At 45.7% G+C, this 26,117-nt stretch overlaps 1 protein-coding gene across 1 annotated transcript in view; it reads left to right on the top strand.

Moving 5' to 3' along the window:
• LOC144149191 (carboxypeptidase Q-like) overlaps positions 1-22,344 on the top strand; it is a 34,519-nt gene extending 12,175 nt beyond the window's left edge. The window contains exons 3-5 of the mRNA XM_077680717.1: positions 3,161-3,413; positions 18,570-18,673; positions 21,511-22,344. Coding sequence (XP_077536843.1) covers positions 3,161-3,413; positions 18,570-18,673; positions 21,511-22,119 — 966 coding nt within the window. The 3' untranslated portion in view covers positions 22,120-22,344. The remainder of the gene's footprint in view (positions 1-3,160; positions 3,414-18,569; positions 18,674-21,510) is intronic.
• Positions 22,345-26,117: the final 3,773 nt, after the last annotated feature.

The raw sequence follows: 26,117 nt of genomic DNA, 5'->3' as shown, positions 1-26,117 counted from the left end.
TTTGAATGAAGGCCAAGCATGTCATTAGGTTACCAGTTAGCCCGAGATGCTTGCGCCGCGGTTGATGAGCTCGCGAAAGTACGGATAATTGTAAAAGGGTCGAAAGTTGGGCAAGTTGGTATTGACGCATCTTAAAAATCCAACTGCGCGCAAATTAACGAGGACCAAATTAACTTGCCCAACTTTCGACCCTTTTACAGTTACTTTCTTGTACAGTGGGCACTGCGCTTGTGGTGTCTTCAGTGTGTTCACGTCCTCGTTAATTTGCGCGCAGTTGGATTTTTAAGATGCGTCAATACCAACTTGCCCAACTTTCGGCCCTTTTACAGTTACTTTCTTGTACAGTGGGCACTGCGCTTGTGGTGTCTTCAGTGTGTTCACGTCCTCGTTAATTTGCGCGCAGTCGGATTTTTAAGATGCGTCAATACCAACTTGCCCAACTTTCGACCCTTTTACAGTTACTTTCTTGTACAGTGGGCACTGCGCTTGTGGTGTCTTCAGTGTGTTCACGTCCTCGTTAATTTGCGCGCAGTTGGATTTTTAAGATGCGTCAATACCAACTTGCCCAACTTTCGACCCTTTTACAGTTACTTTCTTGTACAGTGGGCACTGCGCTTGTGGTGTCTTCAGTGTGTTCACGTCCTCGTTAATTTGCGCGCAGTTGGATTTTTAAGATGCGTCAATACCAACTTGCCCAACTTTCGACCCTTTTACAGTTACTTTCTTGTACAGTGGGCACTGCGCTTGTGGTGTCTTCAGTGTGTTCACGTCCTCGTTAATTTGCGCGCAGTTGGATTTTTAAGATGCGTCAATACCAACTTGCCCAACTTTCGACCCTTTTACAGTTACTTTCTTGTACAGTGGGCACTGCGCTTGTGGTGTCTTCAGTGTGTTCACGTCCTCGTTAATTTGCGCGCAGTTGGATTTTTAAGATGCGTCAATACCAACTTGCCCAACTTTCGACCCTTTTACAGTTACTTTCTTGTACAGTGGGCACTGCGCTTGTGGTGTCTTCAGTGTGTTCACGTCCTCGTTAATTTGCGCGCAGTTGGATTTTTAAGATGCGTCAATACCAACTTGCCCAACTTTCGACCCTTTTACAGTTACTTTCTTGTACAGTGGGCACTGCGCTTGTGGTGTCTTCAGTGTGTTCACGTCCTCGTTAATTTGCGCGCAGTTGGATTTTTAAGATGCGTCAATACCAACTTGCCAAACTTTCGACCCTTTTACAGTTACTTTCTTGTACAGTGGGAACTGCGCTTGTGGTGTCTTCAGTGTGTTCACGTCCTCGTTAATTTGCGCGCAGTTGGATTTTTAAGATGCGTCAATACCAACTTGCCCAACTTTCGACCCTTTTACAGTTACTTTCTTGTACAGTGGGCACTGCGCTTGTGGTGTCTTCAGTGTGTTCACGTCCTCGTTAATTTGCGCGCAGTTGGATTTTTAAGATGCGTCAATACCAACTTGCCCAACTTTCGACCCTTTTACAGTTACTTTCTTGTACAGTGGGCACTGCGCTTGTGGTGTCTTCAGTGTGTTCACGTCCTCGTTAATTTGCGCGCAGTTGGATTTTTAAGATGCGTCAATACCAACTTGCCCAACTTTCGACCCTTTTACAGTTACTTTCTTGTACAGTGGGCACTGCGCTTGTGGTGTCTTCAGTGTGTTCACGTCCTCGTTAATTTGCGCGCAGTTGGATTTTTAAGATGCGTCAATACCAACTTGCCCAACTTTTGACCCTTTTACAGTTACTTTCTTGTATAGTGGACACTGCGCTTGTGGTGTCTTCAGTGTGTTCACGTCCTCGTTAATTTGCGCGCAGTTGGATTTTTAAGATGCGTCAATACCAACTTGCCCAACTTTCGACCCTTTTACAGTTACTTTCTTGTACAGTGGGCACTGCGCTTGTGGTGTCTTCAGTGTGTTCACGTCCTCGTTAATTTGCGCGCAGTTGGATTTTTAAGATGCGTCAATACCAACTTGCCCAACTTTCGACCCTTTTACAGTTACTTTCTTGTACAGTGGGCACTGCGCTTGTGGTGTCTTCAGTGTGTTCACGTCCTCGTTAATTTGCGCGCAGTTGGATTTTTAAGATGCGTCAATACCAACTTGCCCAACTTTCGACCCTTTTACAGTTACTTTCTTGTACAGTGGGCACTGCGCTTGTGGTGTCTTCAGTGTGTTCACGTCCTCGTTAATTTGCGCGCAGTTGGATTTTTAAGACGGATAATTGGAAGAGTCGGTAACGGAGGCACCCTGAATAGTAATATCCCCGACAAACACACGCTGTGGGGGCGGTTTTTTTCTGATTCACCCATCGAACTGTTGACATTTATGGATGTTCTCTTCCCGTCTTCAGCCACACGCGCTGCCTCCACCGCTGAGACAATGCATTGCCCGATTTTTAACACACACACACACGCATGCACACGCGGGCACACACGCACGCACACACACACACACACACACACGCACGCACGCACGCACGCACACACGCACACACACACACACACACACACACACACACACACACGCACACACGCACGCAAGCACGCGCACACCCGCTACGGACAAACCTGAGGCAACTTTAGCGAGTTTTGTTGAGCGCATATTCTAGATGATCAATTATTCTCAAAAATGTGGTACGAATACGCGGTGAATGCGGCAACATGGCGTGAGGGAGTCTGTTTGGACGGAGGTCTCAATTATTATTTTCTTTTAGTGTATGAAATCTTGGCATAGAGGAAAAAAAACCGAGACGCCTCCTGCTGTAGGAAAGGGAAAATTGAACTGCAAGTTTCTAAGTTGCTAATGCCTGAATGTGCGTCACGCCTCTTATCAAAAATAGACAAACTTCTTTCCCGAAACGAATGGCAGTGTTAAGCACTTCGCTTAAAGAGACAGACTGTATTTTACAAGCAAAACAACTTCGCTATGGGCTTAACTTTTGTAAAGGCATTTAAAACTGGCATGGTTCCAGCCCCATTCGACTATGGGTGAGTCTTGAGGACAAGATTCATTTCGTTCCAATAAGCACGCGAATGAGTGCAGCAGGATACCAAACCGGTTATAATCAGTAGCGAAGCGGCTCACTGCCGACGAAATCAAAAGGAAACCGAATACATTTACACATAAATAAATTTCACATTTCGTTTTGCAGGCCGACGGGAAAATTGTGGTCTTCAATCAACCGTACACCGGCTACAACCCGCAAACTGTGCAGTACCGAGTTTTTGGTGCTATGAAGGCGGCGAATGTCAGCGCCCTTGCAGCACTGGTGCGCTCTGTGACGCCCCTGTCGATAAACAGTCCGCACACAGGGTTCATGAGGTACGACCCAAACATCACTGAGATACCCACGGCATCGATAACGGTGGAAGACGCCGAAATGCTGGATCGAATTCAGGCAAGAGGTGAGTGCTTCTTCGAAAACAAATGCTCCGAATACACCTGAGCACTCTAAGTAATTGGCAATTCGAAAGCCCATTTATGAACATCGCTGAGGGCTCATTGGAAACTTCAGTGTTCTGCGATACGCAGAGCACTCTGCCTCGCTGTAGACTGATGCGCAAAAGGCTGAGAGTAGGAATGGCGGGCGGGGTTAGGAGGTTGTGTTGCCACGCCCTTTTTTCGTGTCATTTGTTACGCATGCGCTCTGGAACGCCTCTCCCATAATTGGAATATCTGTGAGCACATTTAGGGACGGCAGCTTTTTTTGATCAATGAGGCACCTAACTTTTTCGTATTCGGAATTCGTTCAAAACTTCCGATGCAGTAAAGAGGGATTCGTAACTGCTTCATCTGTTCTCTTTAATAGTTGTATTATTTGTTTGAAGTCTGTGATATATCGTTATTGTAGTGTGCTACTATGTGTCATGGAGGTCCTACCGAAGACGACGACATGACACTCTTTGATAAAGAATTACGCGCAGGTCTTTCTTCAATGGCCCAAGTTGACGAAGAGCGTATGGCTACGCAGGTTTTAAATTTGATTAGCGATGTAACCGAACGTTCAATATTCACAGCCTTGTCGGCTAGGGATGGCCCTTGCAGTTTCTGGTGGAACGATGAGTGCACGCGAGAGATCATACGCAAAAATGCTTCGTGGAAGAGTCTGCTTCGCAACCAGTGCCCCGATACTTGGAGTAGATTTAAATTCATTCGCGTAATTTTCAAAAGAACTATTGCTAAGGCCAATTCGTAATGGTTTCCTTTTTTATTAGGCCCACGTAAAAAGCACTTTGTTTAAGTTGTGATGTAGTTGGAAAGTATAACTCCTCCCGATCAGAACGTTGATTCGGTTATGAATTCCTCAGAAGAAACCCAGGATTTTCTCACCCGGATTGCTCAGAGATTGCATAGACGTTTCACATCGGTGGTGCCATCGATCCTTACGGGATATGGACAGGGCAACTTTGAAGAAGCAACTCTGAAATAGCTCAAAAAGGGATTACGTCGGCCCCCCGACACGGCTCCAGGTCCTCCAGGGCCACCAGGACCACCAGAACCACATTTACGGCAGCCCGGACATGGGCCGCTTTAAATAAAGTTGATGTCTCTCTCTCTCCAGGTCCTGATAGCATCACAGTCAGCATGCTGAAAGTTCTGTTCAGCGAGTCCCCGCCTCTTTTTATTTTACATGTAACTAACCACTCCTTACGCCGTTTGTGGGTCCAACCTGAGTGGCGGCTTGCAAGGATTGTTGGCCAACTTAAAAAGGAAGGGTAGGGGTTCGTGATAGATTACTATTACACCTGTTTCCTTCACTCCCAAAGTGGAAAAATTGGTAGAAGGAATTTTACTTAGTAGAAGTGAAAATATATTGAAATGCGAGAACATCGTCAGCCCCAAACAGGTAGTCTTCAGGCAGGGCTGTTCAATATGGTCTGCCTATATAGATCTAGACAGCTGCATTCATTTGGCATGCTCACGAAAAGGAGTTGCCGTGCTAGACACCTTGGATATCGCTAAAGCTTACGACAGCGTTGAGTATAGAATTCTTTTTGACGCGCTTAGGCGTGTCCCTTTCCCAAACTACATTATCTCATGGATCCAGAAACTTTGTCTTGTATCTTCTCAGGAGGGCTTTTCCTCTCCAATTTACACTAAAACCCGAAGTGTTCCTCAGGGCTCTGTTTTGGTGAGCTCTATTTGGTGAGCTCTATTCCTCCAAAGCCAGACGTTGAGTGTACGTTTACGCTGACGACATTGCTTTTTTTCACGTCAGTCGAGGACATGCACGCGTTGTAAGTACATTTGCAGACCTATTTATGCGCCTTAGAGACGTGTCTGGATGGCCTCTGCTTGAGCCTAAATGTGCACAAAGTCAAAGTCAAAGTCAAAGTGAGTTTTATTTACATCGTCAAAAAGAACGATGCGGGTAGGCCCGGGCAAAAAGTGAAAAAAATCACTTGAGGGACGCCCGAGCCCCCCATGTACAAGGCATACAGCGAAATCGCACAGAGCGTATATGACAACATTATCCCTAATATTGCAAGAACAACACAATCGCAGATGAACTTACGAACAAAGCATAAAAAAAGCATAAAACCAAAGCAGGATCACCACTGCATAAAACAAACAGGGAAAAAGCGGAATGCAGGTATGGTGAACGAGAGAGAAAAGAAAATATGTGAACACAACATCACAAATGAAATGATTAGATACATAATGCACTTCTAAGGGCAGCAGGTGAACAAGTTTCGGGAATTACATCCTTTGACAATAATTTATTCAAAACAGAGGGCAAGGTGTTTCGGAGCATTTGGTGTCCGTACATTGTACGAGAGAAAGGAATGTGCCAAATTTCTTTTTTGGGAAACGAATATTCTCCGAGATTTTGTCTGAGACAGGGTATTTCAAGAAAACTAAGTTGGTTGTGTCGGATACATCGCTTATATTTTAAGGCTAAATGATATTCGTACATAGTATTAATCGGTGATATGTGGAAACGAGTAAACAGTTCTTCTGTGTGAGCAAGGTAGTGTACGTTTGCAATATAGCGGACGGCTTTCTTCTGAAGCATGTATATTTTATTAATATTTGTTTTTGTGGTGGTACCCCAAACCAAGAAACAGTAATTTAGGTGCGATACAAAAAGTGCATTATAAATTATTAATTTTATATGCGCTGGCAGAAAATACCGAAATTTCGCGAGAATTCCGGTGCACTTTGCCGAATTCCCCAGTATAAACTGAATCTCAGCGTCCCATCTCATGGTCTTATTAAAAATACTCCCAAGATCTTGACGGTATCTACAAACTGTACCTGTGAATTACCTATGTATATACCCATATCGGGTGGAGTGGAAAATTGTCTTGTACTGAAAAGAATGGCTTTCGTCTTTTTTGTATTTATAAGTAATGAGTTTGCTTCACTCCAAACCTTAACTTTAGCGAGAACATTGTTTATAAGAGGAACCAAAGATTGGGTGGATCTACCTGTGAAAAACAAACTTGCATCGTCTGCATAAATTACAAACGTCGGCTTGCTGTCAGTCAAAACAAGGTCATTTATATATAAAATAAAAAGAAGTGGCCCTAAAATACTGCCCTGTGGCACACCAGCACTGACAGTTTGAAAGGAGGATGTATGTTGCCCTATTTTAACGCATTGTAGACGATGACCTAGGTAAGATTTAAGGAGTTGAAGTGGAGTGCCTCGTATGCCATAGAGTTCTAATTTTTTAAGTAATGTGTCATGGTTAAGGTGATCGAAAGCCTTCGAAAAATCTATAAAGATGCCCACGCATAATTCTTTATTTTCAAAAGCGCTAAGAATAATTTCTTTCTGAGACAATAGAGCTGATTCAGTAGATTTACCTCGCATAAAACCATGTTGGGATGTGGATAACCACTTGAACCTGTTGCAAAATTTAACTAGCCTTTTTTCAATAATTTTCTCTAAGCCTTTTGAAAAAACCGGTAATATAGAAATCGGTCTATAACTCGAGAAGCTATTTTTATCTCCGCCTTTATAAAATACAATTACCTTAGATTTCTGCAATTGCCTTGGAAAAGTTCCAGTTAATAAGGCAAGGTTATAAATATGCGTTAATGCAGGAACTATTAGAGTGAGGACAAACTTTACTGGTGCGATTTGAATTCCATCTATGTCGCAAGACCTGCTGTTCTGAAAGGAAGAAAAAATGTTGAATACCTCGATGTCATCAGTTGGTTCCAAAAATATGCTATTGTTGTTTCGTCGTATAGTATTGTAAATAATGTCAGAAGTCAAACCGGTATTTATAGTATCTTTGAAAAACTCATTAAATTTCTCTGCAAGTTCCAGACCCTCAATACGTTCACCCTCAAAAACAAGATCTGTGACTCCTGATACAGATGGGACACGGTTTAATAATTTATTAACTTTTTTCCAGACTTGTGCACTACCGTCGCAGAATTCCTTAGCAAACTCATTATGTAAAAAGTTTCTTTTTTCGTTTTTAAGAAAAGACGTTACTTTGTTGCGGTATTTTCTAAAGCTTGCTAGATCAGTGGGGGACTTTGTTCTCATAAATTTCTTATATAACTGGTTTTTCTTTCTTATCATTTTAAGGCATTCTCGATTTATCCACGGCTTACGAGATTTCGTAGACTTTATCACGGTTTTCTCAGGAAAGTGGGCATGGTATGTGCGCTTAAAGCAGATAATAAATGCCTCGTACGCCTCGTCAGTATTTTCAGAGCAAAATACGTCATCCCAATGTTGATTTGAAAGAGCAGAGAAAAAGGATGCTAGAGTGCCAGGCGTTATCTTTTGGGCTGTATTCTGTGCTGGCAATTCGTGTTGTTTACCAGTGACACATTTCGCAAGTACATAAATGGGAAAGTGATCGCTGATTGCACTGTGCAGTACACCTGAAAGTAAGTTACTGATATTTATGTTAGAGATAAATACATCAATAAGTGTGGCTGAGTGCATCGTAACGCGTGTAGCCGTCTGTGTCAGAATAGAGTTGCCATTCGATTCTACCGTTAATAAAAAAGCTTCCTGAGCAGGAGATCGTTTCAGGAGGTCGATGTTGAAGTCCCCCCCAAGAATGAAATTGAATTTGTTGTTGTTCACATAGATGAGAAGGCGGTCCAAAAATTCAATAAATATATTTACATCGGCATCAGGGGGTCGGTACGCTACGGAATAAATAGAATTATTAGATATAACGGTTAGGCATTCAACAGCGTTGGTTATGAAAGAAAAGTCTGACAGCATGTCACAATCAAACATATTTTTAAGCAAGATAGCCAGCCCGCCTCCATTTCTACTAGATCGATTCACAAAAAAGCTTCGATATCCGTCACGCTTGTAAATTTCATCATTGCACGTATACCATGTTTCTGTCAACATGACAGCATCAAACTCAAAAGTAAACTCATCCAGAAATACTGACAATTCGTCTTCCTTGTGTCTCGCCGAACGAATGTTAAGGTGTAGGCAAGAAAACCGTACATCGGGGTTGGTTTCAACTATGTCGCTAACATCACGTGGTGACGCGGTCATCTTTCAAGATAGACTGTTCAGGCAACGAAAGCCTGACCAGTTTACACAATCTTTTCTACGTCATGTGCGCTTCGAATGTGCACGAGAGAAGATTTTTCATCTTTTCGCGCATAGACCTTGCCACCACGTGTCCAAACGAAACGCCAGTTTTTCGCCTTTTTTTGTGCAATAGCCATGCCCAGCAACTGTTTCATCGCAGGGCAAAGGTGCTCGTTGATGAAAACAGGTTCGCTAGACTCGTGGCCAAAGTCATGCGTCGAAAGTTTCATTTTTCTTGCCTTTCATTTCATTTCATTTCAACAAGAAAGTTTCATTTTTCTTGTCACGCTTTGAACGGCATTTGAATTGCAAGATAATGTTGGGAGCAACATTCTGGTTTTTCGCCGGAACACGGTGGCAGGCATCAATATCCGATTCCGAAATGGGCTCGTTTACAAGTCTACCGATCTCGCTGACGGTGTCAACAAGGTTTTCATCCTCAGCGAACGGTAAACCCTTCACTTCAAGGTTAGACTTCCTGGAATACTGCTCCGAGGCAGTAATGCGTTGCTCATGCTGCAACACTTGTTTTCGCAGAGCTTCGCAGTCCAAAAGTAGCTTTTCGTTTGTGTTCTTGAGAGATTTGTTTTCCTTCTCTAGCTCACTTCGCTCCTGCTTTGCCTGTTCAAATTGCTCATTGAAAAAGTCCAGGCTTGACTTTAGTTCGCGGATTTCTTTACGTAAATCACGCTCCAACTTTGCCTTAAAGTCATTCATTTCTTTTCTCAACTCATCTTGAAAACGAGCAAGGTCAGCCATGGTACGCTACAGCGAAAAATGGCATACAAACAAAACAGCACTCAGAACTTGGCAGCAGTCAAGGCAGCAAAAAACAAATATTTTATGTTGAGAAAAGAAGTGTAGAAAAAATGCCAACCTCCAAAGATAGCAGGTGCAGCGATTACGTTGGTTGTCCGTGCTGCCTCCGCCGTGCCAAGTGACCGTAGCTCTCGAGCACAGCCGTCTTTATAGCGCCTGCTTCCCCTGGCGGATGTGATGCCGGTGACGCGCTTGCGCTGTCTCCGACGTTCCTTTCCCGCAGCAGCAAAAGCCGATGCTTGAAGACAAAACAGTCGCCTCGCCAAGGAAGATTTCGCAGAAACTGCAAAGATAGCAGGTGCAGCGATTACGTTGGTTGTCCGTGCTGCCTCCGCCGTGCCAAGTGACCGTAGCTCTCGAGCACAGCCGTCTTTATAGCGCCTGCTTCCCCTGGCGGATGTGATGCCGGTGACGCGCTTGCGCGGTCTCCGACGTTCCTTTCCCGCAGCAGCAAACGCCGATGCTTGAAGACAAAACAGTCGCCTCGCCAAGGAAGATTTCGCAGAAACTGCAAAGATAGCAGGTGCAGCGATTACGTTGGTTGTCCGTGCTGCCTCCGCCGTGCCAAGTGACCGTAGCTCTCGAGCACAGCCGTCTTTATAGCGCCTGCTTCCCCTGGCGGATGTGATGCCGGTGACGCGCTTGCGCTGTCTCCGACGTTCCTTTCCCGCAGCAGCAAAAGCCGATGCTTGAAGACAAAACAGTCGCCTCGCCAAGGAAGATTTCGCAGAAACTGCAAAGATAGCAGGTGCAGCGATTACGTTGGTTGTCCGTGCTGCCTCCGCCGTGCCAAGTCTCTCTCCTTGTTTTTCTGGCTGGGGGCCCAGTCTCCTTCTCTGTCAGCTACCGCCAACAAACCATTCCACAGGTTGATTCCTTAAAATACCTGGGTATAATACACGAGTACAATCCGAATTGGTGCCCCCGCATTAATTATATTACTAACAAAGAAGACGGTTTGTCTTTGTTTTGAGAAGCCTAAGTAATAAGAGGTTTGGTAGGCGCCGTGACACTTTATTAATGATCTACCGATTGTACGTTCGGTCAGTCTTAGAATTTGGATGTGTGCTTTTTTTCAGGAAGCACTCAGTACGAAATTTGGCCGCTGGTAGTGATGAAACGGCAAGCCCTAAGGCCATGCCTCGGTCTTCCCTGATATGTGCCGATCAACATTTTGTACGTGGAAGCCCCAAATTACCCCCATACACTACCGCATGGATGCCCTAACTGTTGACGTATTCATAACAGTAATGGCGTCGCCCATATCCGGACCGCAAACGGCATTCGTAACATGACCTTCGTTGTTTTTCAGCAGCCCATGACCCCGGTTCAAACGCCTGCAGGTTATATTTTTACAGTGCTTACTAGACCCGTTACATGTGGCCATTTTTTCTGTCCCTGTTCCTAACCACTCAGTCTCATCTTTTAGAGGTAGCCTTAGATGATTTTTTGCCACGAATGCTAAATTACTTCCATCAAGCCGCTTATCAGTCCCTTTGCCGGATCACCTCACTGGTTTTCCCTCCCATGTAATCATTGCTGCAACCGACTCCTCTGTCCAGGATGAGAAGGCAGGAGTGGGTATTTTTTCTCCGGATTTATATTCGGGCTTTTCCCTCCGATACCTTGACTTTACTACCTCTTTTAAAGCTGAATATTTAGCCATTGTCCTGGCCCTTAGAAAGTTAGATTCTGCTACATAACACACAATTGTGCCTACGGACTATTTTTCTGTTTGCGTTGCTCTGGCGCGCCCAAAGACATCCCCCTGCGTCGACCCCTTGGGTATTTACTGCCTCCGTCTTTACAAAAATTTTGTTAGGTTTGGGTGCCTGGACACGCAGGCATCTGGCTCAACCAACCGGCAGACACTCTGGCAGACATTGCAATGAATGGCTCGGCGTTTGATGTTCTACCACCTATAAAGTTTCCCACCTCGGCAGCTTTCGAAGATGAGACCTGCTACAATGCATGGCTGAATCGGCGCACGGAAGTTCTGACCTCGAACACCTCCGGAAATCATGAAAGAGCCGGATTAGTCAGCCACGGGCTTGTGAAGTTGCCCTCACCAGCTTTCGCTGTGGTGTCCCAAATTTAAATTATTACTTGCACTGCTGCAATCTGGCCCCTTAACCACTCTGTGCATTTTGTAACGAATTAGAGACAACAGAACGTGGTTTCTGTCCTGCCGACGGTACTCCTCTATACGAAAAATATACTTGGGAAGCAAAATTAATCAATTGGCCCTCCCACTGTCAGTTCCTCTAATCTTATCATTCGGGGCGAAGGGGCCGAGTTTTTGCCGCGCAGATCTTTGGTCTGCCGTACACTTATTCATCTCGGAGTCTGGCCGCCTCCTGTGCACAGCCCCCAGATGGCCATGCCCGGATCCCAGCGTTTATGATCACTGCTATCAGTGCCTTCCCGCCTACTGCCTCACAGTCACCAACTTCTCTTCTTGTTTTATTTATTCACATACTTTCCTTTTTTTTCTCCTCTTTACTTTTTTTGAGTTTCGATTTTATATTGGTTCAAAACTTTATGGTGCTGCCTCTCATGTTCGAGCAGTTTATTTTTTTCTGTTTAAATTTCCTCCCTAAACACCTATTTTAAACGCATTTGTTAAATGTATTTGTTTAAGTACTGAGTATATAATTTCTCTCGGTGAGCGCCCCTTTTCTGGTCAATTCCCCTGAGTAGGTATGAGCCATATCTTCTTGCACCACCACCACCACCCTCACGGCTCACTTGTTGAAGCAAATTAGTCGTTTATTTATTTATTTATTTATTTATTTATTTATTTATTTATTTATTTATTTATTTTCAATAGTGCCAGTCTCTTCCCGAGACCACAGCAGCTGGGCTTGCAGAATTTACATACACGTAGTCTACACAAACAGCAGAAGTATGCAGTAAGAAATAGAAAGAAGAACTGCAATGTTAAAGGAGCCATGAAAACCAAATACAAGTTGGGTTTATTAGAAAGAGTGCTTAGTCCTGATAACAATGGTACCGATATCATCGCAATCTTCGAACAAATAACGGAGATATTAAAGAAAACGTATGAAGCAGTCGCCACCCCGTAGCCAATTTCGCGCAACTTTTCTATGACGTCACGGAACCTTGTTTGTGCGCTTGGCGGCCGCCTAACTGACCTGTCGCGACGACACATGGCTGGACGTCTGTAATGGGGCCTCTAGTTCCATTTGACCGCATCACTTGAATGCTAACGTGCAGTTAACGCACTGAAAATTATGTTTTATCGTTGGCAATTATGACGTCATTCTTGCTCATAACACGACACTGTGGCGCAAAATTTGAAAGTTTTTAAATACTTCTTCGTTTTTTTTGTTAAAAAACATCTTTTGTGACTCTAATGGAGCTGAGTGAGATAATGAATCCTATTTCTTTCAAATTAAATGAAGTTGTATTTTCTCTTCATGGCTCCTTTAAACGCGGATGGTCCTCAAAGTATACAAAGCAGAACACGAAATATGTTTCAGTATACATAAAAATATTTACAGAACAAAGCATAAACACATAAAAACTAATTATTTCATAACACACTTTGTAGCCGGAAATACATAAAAACACACTTCAAACATCAGTAAAGCTAGCAGAACAGGAGTGCTACATGAAAAGCGATAAAACACTACAAATAACAGCACACATGTAGAGTCCTCGGCCGCTAAAACGGTTCAACAGGAGGCTGTAATGCATCCACCAACGAAGCACGGTGGGCTAAGATGTTACATTTTCTATTTTTGAGGCAAAGTCTTTTAGAGAATTTGTGTTAGCAACAGAGGGGTCCAAACTATTCATTCCATTGTCGTATAGAGAGGGGGAAAAAGAATTCTTGAAGGTGTCGCTCTGGAAAGAATCTTCTTTCAGATTATGGGGGTGTGTATGCCAGGTTGTGCGGGATTGTGATAGGAGAATGTACCTGGATGTGTCGATTTTGTAATGGTTATGAATTAACTGAAAAAAAAATTTGAGGCGCACCTGTTTTGCTCTAGCCGCGAGTGTTGGAAGGCCACAGATTGATAACATATTTTGTCGAGGAATCAGTACGCCTATATCTATTGCAAATGAATCGCGCTGCCTTCCTTTGTACTTTTTATAGTTTATTTACGTTAGTGACTGTGTGGGGAAACCATATTGTGCTGGCATATTCTAGCACCGGTCTCACGTAGGTAGTGTAGGCTAAAAGCTTGGTAGATTGTGGAGCCATTCGAAGACATCTGCCAAGATAAAGGAGATTTCGCAGCGCATTTAAAATTATTTTGTCAATGTGTGCCTCCTATCTGAGTTGTGAAGTAACTGTTACACTTAAGTGTTTCTGTTGATCTACTCTTTCAAGTCTCGCGCCGTTAATACTGTAAACTTAGTTTACAGGATCTCTCTTTCTTGTTAGGCTCATGCACACAGTTGTCTTAAGGTTAATCGGGATTTTCCAATCGGTGCACCACTGGGCAAGATGGTTTAACGAATCAGCAAGCTCGAGGTGATCGGAATAACTTGTAATTTCACTATAAACAATGCAGTCGTCGGCGAATAGCGTTATGTTACAGGAAACGTTCTTCGTGATATCAGTAACAAAGATGAGAAATAACAGTGGCCCAAGAACGGAGCCTTGTGGTACCCCAGACGTAACAGGAATAGTTTCAGATGCCACTTGCTCAAACATGACAAACTGAACTGTCAGTAAAAATTTCTCTTATCCAGCGCTTTAGTGGTCCGTCCCCGATGGTGTGTCGGAGCATCGCAATTAATTTATTATGGCATACGGAATCAAACGCTTTTGAGAAGTCTAGTAATATTACATCAGTGTGGGAACAGTTGTTAATAGATAATGCTAGGTCATGAACAACTTCTGTTAGTTACGTAATTGCTGATAATCTGCTGCGAAATTCGTGTTGGCAAGGTGACAGGATGCCTTTTGTTTCCAAGAAAAATGTTAACTGTTTTAGGATAATATTGTTGCGTGGCGGTAGGACAATGATGAGGCGAACGATGGGACGAGGTGAAGGGATCTATTTACATTATTTACAAGCCGTGATGGCAGAGACCGCTCAGTCTCCATGCCCGCCTTTACCTCGTCGTCTTCGACGCCGGGCTATGGCGCCATGGGGCATTGTCCAGGTGTCCCGTGACACTACCCCCAGGATACGAGCTGTTTCTTCGCGGCGAGCTGGCGTTCGACGGGCCGGTGAAATATTTCGCGCAACTTTTCTTTGAACACGTTCCAGCTGGTCAATATATGCTCATTTGTCTCAAACCAGGTGTTGGCCGTTTTTAAAGATAAGGCAGATTACTCGGCATGATTGTGTCATCCCACCTGTTATGGGCGCTGGCACGTTCAAACATGCGGATCCATTCTTCTACGTCGGCACTATCCTCACCGATAAAAAAATACCTGGGTCACGGGGCTGGGAAACGATGACGAGTGGCGCGGTGGTTGAGGTTTCGGGGGGAGGAGGCATCGTTCGTCGACGAATTTGTCGCCCACTCCGAAGCTCCGTGGTAGGGTGTAGCTGCGCTGGTGACAGGCACAGGGAGGGCAATCCGCAACCTCCACCAAAACGATGTTACGAGTCAGATGTGAATAAGCAATCTATTTACATATAATTACAGCTGAAGGCCAAGAGTCCAAAGCCAAGGCATCCAATGCAGCTCGTGCCAGTCTGGTTCTGGGTGATCTCTTCCTCATCACTTCGTCTTGCCGTGCGCGCCCACTGATGAGACACGTACCCATAGATGAAGTGTACGATGGATTGACTACCAGGTGATCCAGTCCAATGCTATGTGAAATGTTGCGGGAGTTACGTAGCAATATGCTCAAATATTTTACACGATGTGCTGGTTAAAGAAATCGGTCTACAGTTAAAGGGAACCCGCCGCGGTGGCTCAGTGGCTAAGGCGTTGCGCTGCTGAGCGCGAGGTCGCGGGTTCGATTCCCGGCTGCGGCGGCCGCTTTTCTGATGGAGGCGAAAAGCAAAAACGCCGTGTGTACGAGATTTCGGCGCACTTTAAAGATCCCCAGGTGGTCAAAATTAATCCGGAGCCCTCCACAACGCGCGCCTCATCGCCTGCGTTGCGTCGGCGCGTTAAACCCTACAATCAATCAATTACAGTTACAAGGGTCATCGCAATCTCCCGACTTCAGAATTGGTGTAACTTTGGCCTTTTTCCAGTCGTGTGGAAGCTGTGACAGCGAAAAAGATTTGCGGAAAACCAAGCCAGGATATTTACTACACCATTCTGCATATCGCCGAATAAATGCATTTTGAATGTTATCGGGCCCTGAAGATTTTGTAGGGTCTAGCTCAAACAAAAGGCTAGATTCCTTTGTCAATTATATTTATTGGGTTGATTGTATCATTCTCAGGTGATGGACGCTGAGGCGTTTGCCCGTTATCTTTTGTGAATACCGAGTGCAAAAAGTTGTTGTAAGCATTAGTTTATCTCTTTTCTGTTATAATGGTAGTGTGGGACGGCCTGCTTTCCCACGGCGGAAATGTTTGCTGAATCTTTGGGGGTGACCAGTAATAAATGACGGCAGCGTGATATTAAATAATGTTCTTTTGCTTTTTTGGTTGTGTTCTTGAAGCTTGCAATAGCAGATCGTAATTGTGTCACTTTCGTATGCCCCCGTCCTGCTTTACTGCCTTCCGTAGACGTTTAACCTTTCGCTTTGCGTTTAAAACTTCTCTTGTAATCCAGGAATTTTTTTTTCTGTGGGCGCATAAGCCGTAATGGAATGAAGTTATTCGTGCGATGTGAAATAATGTGTTTGAATCGTAGCCAAAGCGCGTTCACAGGGGTGGAAAGATTATGGGCCAAATCGATGAAGTCATAAAATTCATGAGCCAAGAAAGTTAACACACTAGCGTCATCGGCTTTGTTGAAGTCTGCGACAGCAGTTATGGTCGATTCGAACCGTAAGCCATGATCAAGTGTTATACGGCAGATTGGTACTCTGTGGTCAGATATACCCTCGACGACTTCAATGTTAGCGTCGTCAGGGTTTAGGTGGTTACGAAATAAGGACTAGATACAGTATACTGGTAGCTGTTCCTTGACAACACGTCGGGCAGGAAGCAATTTGGCGGAGGTTGAAGTTTAGCATCAGATCGATTAAAGCCTCTGAACTGGTTGAGGGGTGACGCATGTTTGCCCAGTTTATGTCTGGAAGGTCAAAATCCCCCATCGGCATGACTGCAGATCTACGAACATGTTGTTGAAGAAAATCATGAATGACAACTAAACACTCGGCACTACAACATGAGCTCCGATAAACGCAACCTGTCATCAAGCTTGAACCACAATAATTTACAGAACACCGCTTAAGTTTTTGGAACGTGGGGCAGTAAACTATAAGAAATTGAACGTCGAGTTAGGAATGCCACGCCTCCGCCACGAGATGGTCTGTCTTTTCGGATAACAGTGTAGTTCGGGGGAGCAAATTCATGATCAAGAACATTTGGTGACAGCCAGGTTTCCGTAATCGCTGCAATGTCAGGTTCATAAAGCAGTAACATGTCCACGAGCTGTTGCAGTTTTTTAAGGACACTTCTGGCGTTCACGTTGAGTAGTGTTATTTGTCTTTGCGTTGCACTCCGAGTGCTCGGGCGACTTGGCCCTTGGTCGTTCTTTGTCTTGTTTAATGGCACCATGTTTTCTTTCTCCTCATCCCAAACAAAAGGGGAGTCATTTATGAACAGTTTATCGGAAGCTAAGGCAACCTTTTCCTTTTTCTCTCGATTCGGTTTCGCACTTTCCCAAAGCTTTTTTCGGATTTCCCGAGTTTTGCGAAAGAAATCTTCAACAATTGCGTAATGGGTGTCCTTAATATTCCTACCATTTTTTAGCACGGTTGCCTTCTGTCGCGAGTCTAGAAGGTTGAATATAACTGGCCTAATTTTGTTAGGAGCGGGCTTGCCTAGCCTGTGGACGCGTTCGATCGCAATTGGCTGTAGCTTAAGCTTACCCTAAATAACGTCCTTGTTTACTTATTCTTCGAGCGTTTCACAGGTCTCATTTCCTGTTTCAGGCAGTCTGTACACGATTAGATTCGATCTTCGGCTCCTGTTTTAGAGGTCATCTATTCTTTTTTCTAGCGTTCGTATTACCGTGCTCATAGAATTAAGTTGCGTCTTGCAATGCTCCAGTTCTCCCTCAAGCCTTGATAAGGCGTCAAGTTTGTTATCTATGTCTACCAAACGTTTCCCTTTTATTTCTTTAATGTCCGTTGCAATGTCCTTCAACTGATGTAATGTTTCTTCATATTGGGGGCCTGGGTTGGTTTCAATATCCCATATCAATAATAGCAGTTTTCCAAGGAACTCAGCATGGTTTGACATCATGACACACAGCCGAGGGCACGGCTACACCAGCAAAAAACGGTCGCTTGAGCGAAAGCATCTACCGTAGTCTGTGCTCGTACTTCCGTAGTCGTTGTCTTCGGTCGGACCGCTCTACCAAAGTTACTCGAGACATCTGGCCTCCACCATTTCCTTTAGTACTGTACCCCATTGGATGTATCATACTTTTCCCCCAAGTCCCATTACCTAATCCCTTTCCCCTAGACACAAAAATTCGCTAAAGCGTAACATGATGTCTTCGTATCCCTTGCACATAAAGTAAATGCCTGTTACCACCACAGCAACTCCGTGACACATATGAGCCCATTTCGATATCATTGGTATTGGGACAGAGCAGTAATTTTAATGAACCAAACTAGTATTTTGTCTTCATGGCAAACAGAAAAACAACATCTCGAAAAAGCACCAACCGTGCAAAGCCTTTTATGGGCACGAAAATGCGGAATTGGTAGATCCAAGAGATTTCGTTGTTGCAATAGAGTAAATGTGGACCATCGGTTAAGGAAAAACGGCGAAAAAAGAAAAAGATAGATGAAGTCACCCAATATAGCCCGACTAGGGCTCAGCACGAGGAGTAAAAGCCGAATTTAGCTATTCGCAGCGAAATATGGCGCGTGTTTACAAATTACTCACAATTGTGAGAAGCAGCTTAGAAATATTTTTGAATTAGTAATTTGTATTTCCACAGAAGTTATTATCTGGTGCCTTTAACGGGAAATGAAGTGTCATGATTCAGTAATGCATGTGGTTCTATTCTTTGAAAGACTATGAATTTGTGTGAGAATTTCCAATCTGAATTGCAGAGATACCTGGTGTTTCGCATTTCAGGAATCACACCTGTCGTTAAGCTAATAATGAACGCTACGAAATATAATGACAGTATATCTCGGAACACAATTGCGCAGCTAAATGGAACTGACAAAGCGAAAGAGGTGAGGTTTCATTTGCGTACTTACTCGTTCTCTCTAAATATAAGCCACTTGCTTAGTTTAATTCCCATTATAGCCCTCGGCTTTTCGTCTCTATTATTGGATTCATCTACTCTTTCTTACTCTGTGTGTATGGGTATAACTCGGTAGATAGGCACAATGACCCATTTAAAAATGAAAAGCGGGAAGTAGCGGAGATTATGGCCATGATCATATCGAAAAACAAATGAGGCGTTTTACGGACGATAGTCTTTCTACGGCTACTAAAGCCTGAAAATTTTAGTTAGTCTTTCTGTCTGTCTGCCTGGCTGGCTGACTTGCTGACTGGCTGCTTTTACCTCGATACAGCCATACAGCCAAAAGTTAAAATAATTCATAAAGGAGAAGTTTTATGTGGCCAAAACCTATCCAAGCCACTAAATCCAGCATTGTGGCGCAAAAAGAAACATTAGGAATATTTCAGGCAAAACTTCAATATATAACTTGTATTAACAGTGTTCTTTTGATCGAAAATAGATGTGTAATTTATTTTTGAGTTAGCTAATAAAATAAACTATTTGAAAACAATTTTTTGACCAAGAAATACAAAAAAATTATGCGGGGAAGCTTGCACTCACGTGCAGGGCTCGCATGTCATTGGTGATCATTGGTGATAGGTGATCATTGACAAACACAAAGCTGAGTTTTAGTATCGTTGCGGTGCCATGGTTGACGTTGGCGGCATGCATTTGAATGACCTTATGTTGAGAAAAGCCAGAGTGAGCTCGTCGTTTTAATCGACGTTTATGTTCGCCACTCCGCGTGACTTATCGTCTCTAGCGGATGCTTTGCACGCAAGCCTCTCGAAGCGCGGCCTCTTCCTCAGCCGTGCGAGCTATCCGGGGCCGGGCCAGGTGTAGTGAACGATCACCTACAGCAGTTTCGACATTCAAGTCCCGGCTCTTCTACGGTGCACAGCGCATGCGCATGACGACACGAGCACGAACGTACGAGGGATGTACGCTATGACGTCTCTTTCTCGTTCCCAGCAAGTGTTGCCACGATACGGCGAACGCTGGAGTTTGTTTTTTGTGGCCACTGTTGGCTACAGAGGGAATATGCTTGGCATGCCCACTATGGCGTACAAGTGGGCATATTGGCTTGACGAACGTGCGCTCGAGGCACCTTTGCACGAGCGCTCGGTATTTTCTTGGTATTTTTAACTGCGGAATCCATAAAAAACTCCCACCTCCCCTCGCGGGAACCCCTGTGTAGATGCGACGCATAGGGGGTTCATGTTGCAGCGTTGAACAGCGGAGGAACGGCGCTGGAACGATGGAGCGGGGCGGCGCAGGTACCGCGTTTTATAGTGCGCATAACGGTGAGGGGACGCGCCGGCGCCAGTGCGTCTGCCGCGGCTATGACGCAACACAATCCAACACAATCCACTTTAATCCAATCCAATCCAAATCCAAATCCAATTCAATCCAAGCCAAGCCAAGCCAAGCCAAGCCATTTGAATCCAATCCAATGCCCCTCTCGAGAGAGTGTTCGCTATCGGTGAGCGGCGGAGAGCGCAGCTCACGCGGCGAGGAGAATTAGGGAGGGGCGGCCGCCGGCAACAACGCCGACGCCGGATGCAGAGACAAGGCGAGTGAATGAGATGCAGTCGCATCTGAAAACGATTTGCTCAACAGCTTCGGTGTTAAAAGAGCTCGTTCCCGAGCCTAGACATTGTGGCGACGTTTGAAGTATCGAATGGTTCAAATGCATGACACGCGAGCAGGGGAACGCACGAAAGTGGAATGGACTTAAGCAAACCTGAACCGTGTACATCGTGGGAAAAGCGAGACGGGAGAGGATAAACGTGAGTAGTGGGCATGGGAAAGATGAAAGGCATTTTCTTGGCAGGGGCGGTGGAAGATTATCGTGGAAGTTGTTGCTTATGGAGCAGGCAAGTAGCTAGTAAAGCATGTAGATGGTAGGGAATAGCACTAGCAATTATCGAACACAAAAGCCCACTTTAATGTTTCAGCGTTGCCATGTCATTGAAAGCAAGGATTTGGCGCTGCCTGAAGTCTTCTAAATGGATCTGAGTATGCTGGCTCGGTGCTCAGTCGCTTGGAACATAAAATGGGGGATGCCTGGGAGGCCCTTACCGTGGCCTCATAAAACCACGCCGTTAGCCGGATAAGAAACACGAACTAAGACTTGAGCCCATTGTTGGGCATGGTAATGAAATTTACTGGCAGACGTCAACAAAGATGGCAATCTTGCCAACATAAACGTAGGGCATCCAGCGATCCAGATGACCGCACCCTTCACGATACATGTTGCATTCTTTTTGGTGGAGTAATCTATACTAATGGACTCAAGTCCTATTCATGGACTTGAATTTAGAATTAGGGCCTAATAAAAACAATGATGACGATGTACACCATAGTACAATTTAAGGAACAAAGCTTCGGCAACCTGTTCGACTCGGTTCCGGTCTAGGCATCGCAAAAGGAACTTACGCGCAAATGCAGTTCTCAAGATATCAACTGAATAGTAAAATATAGGTTAGTATACATGTGTTTAGGCAAACAATACATCCCCACACAAGCGCTAGCAAAATTTAATTCAGCGGAATAAAAGTTGTGTTTAAGAGATCCATATTTTGCTCATTTTACCGTTGGATATTGTGGTCCCCAAAGTCGCCTTTGATAGGAAGATATTCAAGGAGGTCGTAAAAATTGCCTACAAGTATTCCGTACTTTATAATGTGCGTGATTCATATTGTGCTATGCGGCATCTTGCATCTTGTTGTAGAAAAGCACGAATACCACTCAAAGACGTAACAATGGCCTTTTATTCTGCAGATGGTCCTGATCAGCGGCCACATAGACTCCTGGGATGTCGGTCAAGGAGCCATGGATGACGGCGGGGGTGCGTTCATTTCATGGAGGGCGTTGGAAGTACTCAAAAACTTAAATTTCACGCCGCGCCGCACCATACGATGTGTGTTGTTTACGGGTGAAGAGCAAGAGGCAACAGGCGGAAAAGCCTACTTCGAGAAGCACTACCAGGAGGAAGGAAACCTAACAAGCCTTGTCATGGAATCCGACGGGGGAACGTTTAGGCCGCAGGGGCTGCGCTTCACATACAACCACAACACCTCGATGTGCATAGCGGCTGAAATAGTGAAGTTGTTTGGGCGCATCAATGCTACACGGCTACTGACTAGCGCTTCAGTTCCTGACCTTGAAGGGTGGCGGAAAAATGGCGTTCCTGCTGCTTCCTTGTACGCTATCAACGAGAAATACTTCTACTTCCACCACTCAGAGGGTGACACTATGACTGTAATGAACAGCGAAGAGCTGGACCTGTGCACGGCGTTCTGGGCTGGCGTTTCGTACGTGTTTGCTAATATAAGCCAGAGCCTGCCTAGAGCTGCGCCAGTGAAAAAAAACACAAGCGAATCGACTTGAACATACGTGCAACCTGTCTTTTGAACTTTTCATTCGCTGCTTTGGGACGTGGACCTTCATCTGGCTGCACACAGAATTACACGTACAGCATATAAAGTAAACGCATAAAAGGAAGAAACCGGAAGCAAACGAGCCCAGGCGGCACACTGCGATGAGCCTGGTCAACAGTGCGCAGCTCGCCTGGGGGCACAGAAATAAAGCATGCATCACAAGAAATAAACTGGTATACTGTGACTGGCTGAGGGAGTTTGCATGAATACACAAAGGAACACAGCGCAAAAGAAGTAAATGCCCGCGGAAGGAAAAGAACACGAACAAGCACCGTGAGTTTGGCCATTTTGGCAATGTTTCGTGTTTAAACAGGTATGCTATACTAAGCAGACTCTGACGTATCGCATCGCTATGTGTGATGTCAGCGCTTGCCGATGTCCTTTTCTATCCTTGGGAATTCAGCCTCTTCATTTCCTCCGTTTTATCTACCTCATAAAGTTTTCAAGCCTTCTTCATTGCTGCTCGCAGAAAAGGAAACGAAAAAGCGGAAGAATAATGCAGGGTAGATCTGTTAAAGGGACCTGCGGCACTTACCATCGACTACTCGGATTGTGTTTCGGGTGAAGTCTATTGTCCCTTGTCCCAGCGATGTACTCCCTCAAGAATTGTGAAAATTCGTTCACAATCACCGGAACTACGCGCGATGAAAAATCGCGCATAATCATTTCCTCTCAACTAGACCTGTGCAACGCGACGAAAGCTGCAGCGCGTTCTTTCCCGGAGAGCGCTCAGTTTCGACGGCCTTCCATATATCACTGGCCGGGGAGTTTTCTCCTTTTTTCCGCAATGTGGAAGGGACTATTTCCTGTCTGGTGAAAGAAACAGGCAGGCATGGTTGCCTGCTTGCAAGCGCGCGCTCTGGCTGGTAGGGAGTTTTGTAGCGAGAGCTACAATGGCCGTATTCTCGCCGTTTCGCTGTGACCGGTGACCGGGTGGCCGCACCTCGGTTCCCTAGCTGGCAGCGGTTCCTAGGAAACCTGCAGTGGATAGGGAACGTAGTGATTCCTTAGCCGCCGTAGCTAGAAACGCCGCTCGCCGCGCCAAAAAAGGGATATCAATAAAAATAGAAAAAAAAAAAATAAAAATAAAAAATTCACAGCATATCCACGGGGTGAATGATGATGAGTGGGTGAAGCTCCTGAGGGGAAATCATCGGTAAAACCGTGACTCTTCAGTGAAAGTTCGCCCACTACATCTGTTTCCGAACGTAACGTCTAGAAAGCCTCGCTTAAACCGCGCGTCGGCACCTTGGGGCTGAGCGCCCCCACCTGTTCTTGCGCGCGAACCGACTGTTGCTCAGCGCGAACCCAACGCGGCGAGAGAGGGTGTTGCGCACGTAGAGTGGTGGTAGATTTCGGGTGGTGCGCCCGAGTTCGGGTCGTGCGCTCGAACCGAACGCGGCGAGAGAGGGTGTTGCGAGCGGAGAGAAGACGAGGAGGACGCGGGGGAGAGGGCGCACCTGTGGCCGATGGTTGAATGAGTCAAGGATATAAGGCGCGTTCGTAACCTTCCATTCTGTGTCGGCTTTGTGGCGCTGTGGGTAGAGCACCATGTACCTTGCGTTCCGCCCGCAGAGTCGTGGGATCGAAACCTGGCGCCGGTAAGTATTATTTTTAAATGCAGAGCATTTCAGTAACTCACGATGTCACCCGCGTTGACGTCCGTAGTCCGCATCGCTCCCCCTACACTATATAAAAAATAATACTTACCGGCACCAGGTTTCGATCCCAAGACTCTGCGGGCGGAACGCAAGGTACATGGTGCTCTACCCACTGGGCCACAAATCCGACACAGAACGGAAGGTTACGAACGCGCCTTATATCCTTGACTCATTCAACCGTCGGCCACAGGTGCGCCATCTCCCCCGCGTCCTCCTCGTCTTCTCTCCGCTCGCAACACCCTCTCTCGCCGCGTTCGGTTCGGGCGCACAACAGGTGGGGACGTGCGCAACACCCTCTCTCGCCGCGTTGGGTTCGCGCTGAGCAACAGCAGGTTCGCGCGCAAGAACAGGTGGGGGCGCTCGCATCGCGCTTTCTCGCCGCGGTCGGTTCCCGCCTAAACCACATATGTCGTTCGCGCGCGCTCCGGTCGCTAACATCTGTGGCGTGATCGTGACGTCAACATCACGCGTTCGTGTGGTGGCGCGATTTCGGCGCTATAACTCCCTCGCGAGGGGCATTGGATTGGATTCGATTGGATTGGCTTGGCTTGGCTTGGATTGGATTGGTTTGGATTGGATTGAATTAAAGTGGATTGTGTTGGATTGTGTTGCGTCATAGCCGCGCCACGTTGCGTCATAGCCGCGGCAGGGGGCTCACGGCACGTTTCACGTTTCACCATCGACTTCATCGACAATGTCTACGCTGGAAGACAACATTTACAACAACAACAACCAAGACGTAATCCATATGACTTGCAGGCGCGCCCCCCGCGGAAATGCTCTGCATTTGATCGTGCCCCTCGCGAGGGGGATGTTTCTTTTTTATATAGTGTAGGGGGAGCGATGCGGACTACGACTACAGACGTCAATGCGGGTGACATCGTGAGTTACTGAAATGCTCTGCATTTAAAATAAAGAAATAATAAAATCGTATATATGGAAGGGGCGGCTCGAAGGAATTCGTCGTCAGGCTTCGTCGTAGGAACGAAACCAAGAGGGCGCAGCGAGACGAGGAGACCGAGAAAGAACGAGACGCACGCCTCGAGAAGCGTCGTAACCGTGCAGAGAACCAAGCTCAACAATAACATTAACCGTACAACTGGCTGCGCACACCCAGGCATAACTGAGTTAAGCCGCAGCCAATTGAAGCAATAAACGCTCGTTGTTGAGTGGTCTGGTTGAAAGGGAAGTATTGAGTTCGTCACTGAAACTCCGCGCGCACTCAAAACACAAAAGAAACGCCAATACTGTGCGTATAGGTTCAGGCATAGAAGATGTTGGAACACAGCGCCGGCGACGGCGGATCGTCACAGGAAATGCGTGAAATGAGCCGTGAAGTTGACCAGCAGCAATAAATAGGACATCCATTGCAGAAAGGACGTCATTGCGGCTATGCCAGTGGTCCGTCATGAGGAAAACTGAAGAGACCGCGGTTGTCATTGCCGCATCTTTCACAGCGATTTGCGCGCTCACCGCTTCACGTGAACGCGTAATATTTCGCTCAGGTATTCCTGGCCGTGTAGTCTAAACGTAGCGCATGTTTATTTGCACTGCTGAAACAGTGTTGCTCGGTCCCTTTAAGGCTAACCTCTGTGCAACAAAATTCCGGCGAAGAAGTGGTGAACTACGCCGGCGCCGGCCTCGCGGCCTCCTGCTCGTAAAAAAGACGGTTAGCCGGCGATCTTTCCGAAAAACGCCAACCTCCTTACAGAGAAAAACTGGCGTCAGAGTCAAAAAAGGGCTGTTTGCCGGACATACAGCTAAATATCGGGGCCCAGCGTTCACCGCTAGTTTCCCGATATCTTAAATTTTCTTGGCCAGTTTCTTGGCTGCATCACAGCCTCTACTATTGCAGCGGTAATAATTACATATGGTACCACCGTGACCTTCTTCCACAGTCAGACTCTTGACGAATTAGTCGGGGGCAGTCCAAGCAACAACGACGCTAACTCTGAATATGCAATCAACTAGGGTGCAGCTGTAATTGAGGGTGGATGACAGTAACGTTGTGGTTGACAAGTGTGATACCACTACCATAGTAATGTGCGAGGAGAAAGCGTTTATTGTAATGGCCAAGCGTGTTGCGGAAGACTGACTATACGCACGCCGTCATGGGGTCTGCCGGAAGCAAGTATACGCACGACGCGACTGACGCGCCTACGCGGAAGCTTGAGAAAACGGAAAATCATCTCACAATCAGCCATGCTTTCTGAAGAGTTGTTTATTTGCTGCATTTTTACTAAATCAAACAATCTTCCACGGTACGCGGCTATTTATTGAAGTGAAG

The sequence above is a fragment of the Haemaphysalis longicornis genome, unplaced genomic scaffold (genome assembly GCF_048455015.1).
Source record: "Haemaphysalis longicornis isolate Haplotype H1 unplaced genomic scaffold, Haemaphysalis longicornis Haplotype H1 scaffold_8, whole genome shotgun sequence".
In the NCBI taxonomy this organism is placed as follows: Eukaryota; Metazoa; Arthropoda; class Arachnida; order Ixodida; family Ixodidae; genus Haemaphysalis; species Haemaphysalis longicornis.
The sequence above is the reverse complement of the archived record's forward strand: the minus strand, read 5'-3'. Positions and strand labels throughout refer to the sequence as shown.